The sequence below is a fragment of the Camelus dromedarius genome, chromosome 18 (assembly GCF_036321535.1).
Source record: "Camelus dromedarius isolate mCamDro1 chromosome 18, mCamDro1.pat, whole genome shotgun sequence".
Taxonomy (NCBI): domain Eukaryota; kingdom Metazoa; phylum Chordata; class Mammalia; order Artiodactyla; family Camelidae; genus Camelus; species Camelus dromedarius.
In genome coordinates this window covers 22,089,911-22,098,969 of record NC_087453.1, presented here as the reverse complement: position 1 = coordinate 22,098,969, position 9,059 = coordinate 22,089,911, and the positions used below count along the sequence as shown (strand labels likewise).

The following is a 9,059-nucleotide window of genomic DNA, read 5'->3' as shown; positions in this document are numbered from 1 at the left end:
CACAGTTCTGGGGGTAGAGTGTGGAGGGGGCACTTGGAGTCTCCTGTTACAGGGAGGCGGGGACAGCCAGAGCCAAAGGTCTCTCCCCCGCAGCTCCAGCAGTCCCAGCCCAGAGGCGCCGGCCTGGCGGCTGGAAGACTGCGCTGTGGGCACATCTGGGGAACAGCTGCCGGGCCAGGGCCAGAGAGGGTCACGTGGCACAGGCAGGACCGACCTGGAGCCCAGAAGGCCAAGACTCCTGGGAGGGGCCGCGGGGAACATGCCGGACATGAACGCCTGTCCACAAGGATGCACCCGCATGTATACACACACGCACACCAGCCCCTTGGGGGCCCCTCACAGCCGTGGCTGTGGGAGCCAACCTGCCTGGGTTCAGTGCCACATCCCAGCTGTGTGATTTGAAGCAAGTCATTCAACTTCCCTGAGCCTCAGTGACCTCAGCTGTAAAGAGGACTCCATGTTAGCACCTAGTCATGAGTTATTTTTCTCTCATCAACAAATATTCCTTGAGTGCCTCCTGTGTGCACTAGGCCCTGAGTTAGAGCAGTGAAGAGGACAGCACTGGTCCCTGCCCTCCTGAGCTCACCATCTCAGGTTAAGGCTTGGAACCATGCCTGACCCAGAGTGAGCACTTAGAAAATGGGAGCCATTTGTCTTGAGTACTGGAAGCCAGAGAAGAAATGGTAAAGGCAGAAAGGGAGATGTGGTGACAGAGAACCCATAATGAAAAGGACTTTGCACACGTCACTCGCCCGGGGCTGCGGCCACCTCTTGGTGTAGTTGATTTCGTTCTCATGCTACTCTCTGAAGAGGAATGAGGATTAGGAAACTGAGGCTCAGCTTGTCAATGGAAGAGCCAGGATCTGAAGGTGTAAAGGGCTGGTCCCTTCCCTTCCCTTCCCTTCCCTTGGCCCCAGTAGCCCCATCTGTGAAATGGTACATTATAATCACACAGCTGCTGCCAGCCCCAGGGACCAGCTGTGAAACTCGGATGGTGCCAGGTGTGTAAAGGGCTTCCTGAGAGACCTGAACCCCGAACCCTGGAGTGGGACCCTGGGGGTTCATTTAATGAGTCCTCCGAACTTCCTGGCCATCAAGAGAGGGATCTGTTTTCCTGAGCTGACCTGTTAAGTAGGGCTGAGAGGCAAATGCTCTCTCGACTCACACTACCAAGGAGAGGGCCAGAAAAATGCCCATTTGGCAAAAATATAAACAGGCGATCTTTATTTAAACTCCCTGTCAGGCCTTAAAAATGCAAGAGATAAAGAAACCAGTATCTAGAGTACTGAAAAATGTTTGGAGCGAAATGAAGCCAGCTTTTCCTCACAGGCTTAGGATGGGTGTGCATATGAGGGGGTGTCATTATTTTCTGTTTGTTTTTTGTTTTGCTTTGGGAGGGTGATTAGGTTTATTTATTTACTTATTTATTTTAATGGAAGTACTGATGCTAAGCACGGGCTGTACCGCTGAGCTATACCCTCCCCTCTGGGGATGTCATTATTTTAATTGGGAAGTTTGAGGGGAGCCCAGTGGAGTAAACATTTCAGGGATCTGGAAGCCCTCCTCACAGGGATCACAAAAAACCCTAGAAGCAAAACTGCAACCAAATGGGCCCCCAGGGAACTGGCCTGGAACTGAACAGATGCTGTTACTGTCTACTGTTTAGCGAGCACCTACTATGTGCCAAGACCACAGCAGGAGCTTTGCAAGCCTAATCTCAGTGACTCCTCCAAGTAATCTAAGGAGGCTGGAACTGCTATTATCTTGCTAATGAAGAAACAGAGGCTCAGAGAGGTGAAAGGTCTTTCTCCAGGTCACACCGCATCACAAGCATTTAAATCCTGAGCTGTTGGACCCTTCAACAGCCTCAGCCCTTTCAACTATTGCACAGCCAACTGTTTCTCCTCAAATTCTCAAAGCTTTACGTTTGTCCAGACACGTGCCCCTCATATGTCTTCATCCAGGCCTTTTCTCCTTGTGCTTTTCCCACATAAAATGCTCAGAGGATAAGTCACCTCCTCCAGGAAGCCTCCCTGATTTCCTCCAAAGTAGAATTCATCTTTTCTTTGTGTGGCTAAGGCACCCAGTAGGCAATTTTCATAATACAGTCTTGATGTGGCTAGCCCAGGACCTGGCTGGAGGCAGTGACTCATAAATGCTACATGCACTTAACTATTGGGGGTCCTAATTGTCCCTTGACTTTCCTTCTCTCTCCTATTTGTCTGCAAAGTATCTTTGACTTCATCCTAATCAGCAATCAGGCCAGAGGAGGATATACTAAACACTTGGAGTTGACTTTCTTTTAATGCTTATTCAATTATTTGGTTGGTTTTGGTGTGGGGGAGCAATTAGGTTTATTTATTTATTTTAATGGAGGTACTGGTGATTGAACCCAGGACCTCATGCATGCTAAGCACACACCGAGCTATGAGCTATACCCTCCTTATTGGAGCTGACTTTTTATTACACAAAGTAGTACATGAATACACTTCTGTTTAAAAATATATTCAAATATAAAATAGATAAACAATAACGCCCTACTGTATAGCACAGGTATCTAGATTCAAAAATCTTATAATAAACTATAATGGAAACGAATCTGAAAAAGAATATATATATGTATAGCTGTGAATCACTTTGCTGTACAACTGCAACTAACACAACACTATAAATCAACTATACTTCAATTAAATACATATATGTATTTTTTTTTCAAGAAATACTAGAAAAAAATAAAAATAAATACTGGGGTGGGGAGGGAATAGCCCAGGGTCCTAGGTTCAATCCCCAGTACTTTCATTAAAAAATAAATAAATAAACCTAATTACCTCCCCTAAAAAGGAAATGCCTGTGTGTAATGGATCAAAGACCTAAAACTATAAAACTTCTGGAAAATGTAAAAGAAAAGCTTTGTGATCTTGGATTAGGCAAAGATTTCCTAGATATGACAAGAAAAGCATGATTCATAAAATTAAAAATTGATAAATGGGACTTCATCAAATTTAAAGCTTCTGCTCTTCAAAAAGCACTCGAGAGGATAAAAAGACTAGACAGACACTGGAGAAAATATTCATAACTCATATCTGATAAATGATGTATGTTTAAAATATATAAAGAACTCTCAAAATTCAAAAATAAGAAAGCAAACAACCAAATTAAAAGAAGCAGACAAAAGATTAAATGGTGGCACACGGGACCCTTGTGATAGAATTGCTGTGTGTCTTCAAGAGTGAAGACGGTGATCACATGAATCTACACGTGTGATTAAACTGCGTAGAACTAAATACCTACACACACACCAGAGTGCATGTAAATCAGCGAAATCTGAATTTTACCAGATATCAGGTGAAATCTTGTTGTGATACTGAACCATAGTTATACATGATGCTACCATTAGGGAAACCGGGTTAAGGATATAAGGGGTCTCTACTATTTTTTACAACTGCACGTGAATCTACAATTATCTAAAAATAATTTTTAATGAGCAAAAGAAGTGAATGATACTTCACCAAGGAAGATATAGAGATGGTGTATAAGCACATGAAAAGATGCTCAATGTCTTTAGTCATTAGAAAAATACAAGTTAAAAAACACAGTGAGATACAACACACCTATTGGAACGGCTTAAAAAGACAGACCACACCAACTGTTAGAGAAGATGTGGAGGAACTGGAACTTTGACACTGCTGATGGGAATGTCAAATGGTACACCCACTTTGGGACAGTTTAGCAGTTTCTTACAAAGTTAAATAAATACCTACTATGTGACCCAGTCATTTCACTATTAAGTATTTGCCTAAGAGAAATGAAAGCATAAATTCATATAAAGACTTGTATATAAGTGTTCACAGCAGCTTTGTTTGTACTAACCCAAAACTATAATCAATCTAAATGCCTGTTGACAGGTGAATGGATAAACAAATTGTGCCATATCCGTACCCGACTACTATGCAGCAATAAAAAGGAATAAATATGGATGCATCGCAAAATAAGAAATCTGAGTTAAAGAAAGGAGGCTGAAAAGGCTATATACTGTATGCATGATATACTGTATATATTGTATTCTAGTATATCAAATTCTAGAAAATGCAGGGGAGGGTGGGAGGGTATGTCTCAGTGGTAGAGTGCATGCTTAGCATGCAGGAGGTCCTAGATTCAATCCCCAGTATTTTGCTTTTAAATATTTTTTATTGAGGCGGAATTTAAATACAATGAAGTGAAAAACGAATATGTGTGTACACGTATGACTGAACTATCATGCTGTACACCAGAAATTGACAAGCATTGTAAACTGACTATACTTCAATAAAAATAAATAACAAATACAATGAAATGCACAAAAGTATATAATTGGAAATGTTTTGACTAATTCATACACTGTGTAACCCGCACCTCATCATGATGTGGAACATTTCCATCCCTCCAAAAAGGTTCCCCACACCCCTTCCTCAGCAACTCTCACCCTCTGCTCCCAGAGACAACCACCATTCTGACTTTTTTCCCCTAGATTAGTTGTGTCTGTTCTAGAATTTAATATAAGAAAAATTACACAGTGAGGTGTTTGACAATTTTTTCTGTAGCATACTTTCCTCTCTTGTTTTAAATTCATTTCCAGATACACATGTACTCGGGATCAGTAAGAGGTCCTACCTCCATCCCCAGTCTAAAACTTGCTTCCTCCACCAATAATAGAATGTGGATATTTCTTAGAGCCTTGCTTCCCACCTGTTGCACAGCCAGGCCACAGTACTGATGTTCTGTTCATAGTTTACATCACATTGATGGACATTTGGGTTATGTCAACTTCTCCCCTCGCAAGTAGCCCCTCAGAAAAACATGTTGAGCTACATCTTTTGTGCCTCTGTGTGTAGGGTTCTCTGGAATTGATTCCAGCAAGAAAAATTCCTGGATCAGTTAATAAGCACTGGGTACCTAATTTTTTTTTTTAATGTAGGTACTGGGGATTGAACTGAGAACCTCGTGCATGCTAGGCACTCACTCTACCACCAAGCTATACTCTTCCCCCAACTGGTAATGAATTAACATTCTAATTTTCTCTGGTTGGTCCTTCCAGCTCTTTAGCAATTATTTTGCACAGCAAAACGTTCTCTCCAATTACTTGAGGATTGCTAAACAAGGCCTAGGGAGTTTGGAGAGCTGGAAGGGTGGGATGTGTTAAGGGGATGAGAAGTCCAGTTAATTAATTAGTGATCTCTCTTCTTTGAAGCTGGTCTCACTGATCAGGTTTCCTGGATTCCAGATGTGGAGGCAGGGGGTTTATCAGCCCTTCCCCCAAACTTCTGTGGGAAAAGGAAACCTGTTGATACCCAGTAAATTAATTGCAGGGGGAGGAGGGGCCCCAGTATCATCCTCTCCTAAGTGAGCACAGAATTTTAGCCCTGGGAACACTGTGTGACCCTGGGTGGCTATTCTAAGCTCAGTTTCCCCAGCTCTGGCCTATCGAGGGCTCAGGAGGCCAACTGCCTACCCTGGCAGAAGGAACTGCATTACAATAAAGTGCCCTTGTTATAATAATGCAGCCATTACAACAGCTATGGCTCCTGGGAAGCTTTTGAGCTTAGGTTTCCTCTGTATAAAGAAACCAAACGGCTCCCCACTTTATAGAGTTTTGGCGAGGATTACAGAAGATTGATAAAGCAAGCTCTTCACACAGCGCCTGGCGCAAAGTCAGAACGTTAATAAATCGTCACCTTTGTCATTATTATCGAAATACCAGGCAGATTTTAGGGCTCAGAGAGGGCCCAAGACCTCACGAAATTCACCCAGCAGCAGAGTTGGAATCGGAACTCTTTTTCCAGGAGGGAGCGGAGAGCTAGAGGTGGGGAGGGGGCGGTGAAGAAACCTACCCAGCGGCGCGAGTTGTGGGCCCGGTGGGGAGATTCCCAGGTGTGGGGCAGGGAAGTAAGGTGACCCTTGCCCAGCGACCGCGCCCGCGGGGGAGCGCATTCCCAGGCCTCCCGCGCAAGGTCCGCAGGTGACAGGCGGGGCTGGGGGGCGGGTAGCTGCGGAGAACTGGAGGCCCGTTTGCCGTCTCCATGACGACCGCCCGCGCGGCGCCAGCCTGACAGCCCGTCCCGGTTTTATGAATGGGTGACGTCACGAGCCTGGCGTCTAACGGTCTGAGCCGCTTGTTCAGACGCTGACACAGACCAGCCCCGGGAGTAGTGGGGGCGGGGGGGAGACTCCAGCGCCGCAGCTGCTGCGCGGTGGGAGGGAGACCCTGATCTGAGGTCTTTAGGGGAAAAAAAACTAAGAAGCGAGAAAAAAAGTTTAAACCGCTTAATGATGTAGATTCGGGGAATTTTTGCAGGGGGCTGAAAATTCACAGGAGATTTAGGAAAGCAGTCCACTCAAGGCACTTTTTATCTAGCTCAAGTCCCATTTGTCCAGTTCCCAATATTGGAGGAAAACTTTCCCAAATTAATTGCTCCCATCCCGAAGGGCCTGGGTAAGCCCCCCCCGTCCCAAGAACATTAAACAGCAACATTCTCTGGGAACGAGGAAAGGGAGACAGCTCCAGGGAGGCAGAGTGTAGAGGGCCCGCTTTCAGTTTTAGCTCAAATATTCGGGAGATCAGGATACCAGAGGTAATCTTCCAATAGTGTCCAGAAGCCCAGGCTCTAGTATTGAACTCTCTGTGAGAGAGCCGCTTCTGAGTCGGGACCTCAGTTTCCCTCACCTGTAAAATGGGGCTAGAGAGGTGAGAAAACGAACTAGGGAAAACTGACTCCTGTAGTCTTTTCATTATCAGTAACTCCGATTTAGTCTTCGCGTCTCCTTCCCGAGGAGCCCAAGGCAGCCCTCGCCTCCACTAGCCACCCCGCCCGGTGCCTTCCTACTCTCTCTGTTCCTGAGACTTCGGCCCCCTTTTCATGCAGGTGAGAGTGCACTAGTAGAGCAGGAGGCGGGACCCAGAAGAGCTTTAGGCCGCGCCTCCAGACCTCCTATTGGCTGTTTTTGAACGTCTGCGCCCTCCCCTAGGGGAGGGCCCGGCATCTTTATAAAAATCGGACTGTAGCGCTTGGACCGTGCTTCCACAGCAGTGTTTTTACGGTGCTGTGCTTGTTCAACACGCCCGGCGGCCGCCTTTTCCGTCCGCTTCTTCTCTCACCCCGACCCCAGAAATCATGAAGGTCGCCAGTGGCAGCGCCACGGCCGCTGCGGGCCCCAGCTGCGCTCTGAAGGCCGGCAAGACGGCGGGCGGCGCGGGAGAGGTGGTGCGCTGCCTGTCTGACCAGAGCGTGGCCATCTCCCGCTGTGCCGGCGGCGCCGGGGCGCGCCTGCCCTCCCTGTTGGACGAGCAGCAGGTGAACGTGCTGCTCTACGATATGAACGGCTGCTATTCACGCCTTAAGGAGCTGGTGCCCACCCTGCCCCAGAACCGCAAGGTGAGCAGAGTGGAGATCCTCCAGCACGTCATCGACTACATCTGGGACTTGGAATTGGAGCTGAACTCAGAATCCCACGGCGGGACCCCCGGGAGCCGGGGGCTCCCCGCCCGGGCTCCGCTGAGCACCCTAAACGGCGAAATCAGCGCCCTGGCGGCAGAGGTGAGGTGCGAGTTGGAGCTCGAGATCATTTTCCTTCTACAGATGGGGAAACTGAGGCTTAGAGAGGGAGGGGGGTCTTGGCCCTATGTCCGCCCCATCCTTTCGGGCACCTGGCTGTGCAAGGATGCCCACGGAGATCGGAAAAAGCGCTGTCTTGCCTCTTCGTGTCTGCGGGGGAAGCGGGACTTGTAGCCTGTAACCTCCAGCCCGGCCGTCTCAACTCTCCTCTCTCCGTTTCACAGGCGCCATGTGTTCCAGCGGACGATCGCATCTTGTGTCGCTGAAGCGCTGCCTTCCGGGATCGGCGGACCCCAGTTCTCCAGCGGTTGAGGGGAATAAGTGCTCTCTGGTCCTCCCAAGCGCCTCGCCAGAGCTGGGGAGGAACAAGACAGATTGGCGGCCACTGGGCGCCTGCTGGATCCAGCCCAAGGGTGGGGGAGCTGAGGAGGGCAGGCTGACCCTTCTCGCCCACCAGCCACCAGAGACTTGGGGGAGTCCCCCTGTGTGTTTCTATTTTTTGAAAAGCAGACATTTTAAAAAATGGTCACGTTTGGTGCTTCTCAGATTTCTGAGGAAATTAATTGCTTTGTATTGTATATTACAATGATCACCGACTGAGAATATTGTTTTACAATAGTTCTGTGGGGTGTTTCTTTTTTGTTGTTGTTATTAAACAAGTACTTTAGATGGTGGTAAAGTTGCAATGACTTCTTGGATCCAGGGGAGGGGCCTGCGCTGAGGGTGACTCCTGACCTTTTTTTGCAGCTGCTGCTGGGGGGAAGGGACTGGAAGGCCACATCTGGACTGTCGCTTTTACCGACCTGAAATGAGTTTCCGGTGTCTTTAAAGTCTATTCTTTCTCCCTATCCCTGGCCATTTCCCTGCTCCCCGGTGTCATAAAATTAAATCCTCTAGACCTCTAGGGTTTCTCAAAGTGGTCATTGGGCCATCTGGGTCACCTGGGGAGGTTGTTAAAATGCAGATCAACTTGTCCAGGCTCCCCCTGGGTTGAAAAGTGTCCAACAAATCAGTTAAGTTGGAGAACCAGGTCACTGGACCACCTGCATCTTTGCTGAGATAGGTGAGTGAGACCCAGAGAAAAGGGACTTGCCCAGAGCCTCAGCTTGTCTGAGGCAGGACTTCCATCTTGCCCCATTCCCCAGTAGGAGGTTCCTCCCCCATGGGCCGCTGAACTCTGGATCCCAGCAGGCTGCCCTGAGGCTCTAGGATTGTCCAAGTGGGTGAGCAGGTTGGCAGGGCCTGCCTGGGCACAGCTGCTGGGCCACCTGCTCTGGGTCTGGACTCAGCCCCCTCAGCCTGGTCCGGCTCTGTCAGCAGCTCTTGGACCTCCTCTCTCCCTCAGGGCTCCTGTGTGGGTTCTGAGGAGCAGTGGGCGAGTCAGCCCCTAGCTCCTGAGCAGGAAAAAGTGTCAATGGCAAGGACCTATCTGCCTGGACATGTGAGTTTGTACTCACAGGAGTGCATGTA

General features: G+C 48.1%; 1 protein-coding gene across 2 annotated transcripts; it reads left to right on the top strand.

Moving 5' to 3' along the window:
- The first annotated feature begins 7,033 nt into the window (after window positions 1–7,033).
- ID1 (inhibitor of DNA binding 1) lies at window positions 7,034–8,268 on the top strand. 2 transcript variants are annotated; one of them, XM_010993885.3, is made up of 2 exons: window positions 7,034–7,571; window positions 7,814–8,268. In XM_010993885.3, the coding sequence occupies exons 1-2, from the start codon at window positions 7,149–7,151 to the stop codon at window positions 7,853–7,855; spliced, it is 465 nt and encodes a 154-aa protein (XP_010992187.2). In that variant the 5' UTR covers window positions 7,034–7,148; the 3' UTR covers window positions 7,856–8,268. The 2 variants fall into 2 exon arrangements, with proteins under 2 accessions (XP_010992187.2, XP_031289880.1); XM_031434020.2 differs by having other exon boundaries at window positions 7,034–7,576.
- Window positions 8,269–9,059: the final 791 nt, after the last annotated feature.

Excerpts from the sequence above, each read along its gene's own strand:
- ID1 (XM_031434020.2), top strand. The coding sequence starts at position 7,149 with ATGAAGGTCGCCAGTGGCAGCGCCACGGCCGCTGCGGGCCCCAGCTGC. Across the intron at positions 7,577-7,813 it reads GCCCTGGCGGCAGAGGTGAG|GCGCCATGTGTTCCAGCGGA; the intron begins GTGCGAGTTGGA and ends TCCGTTTCACAG.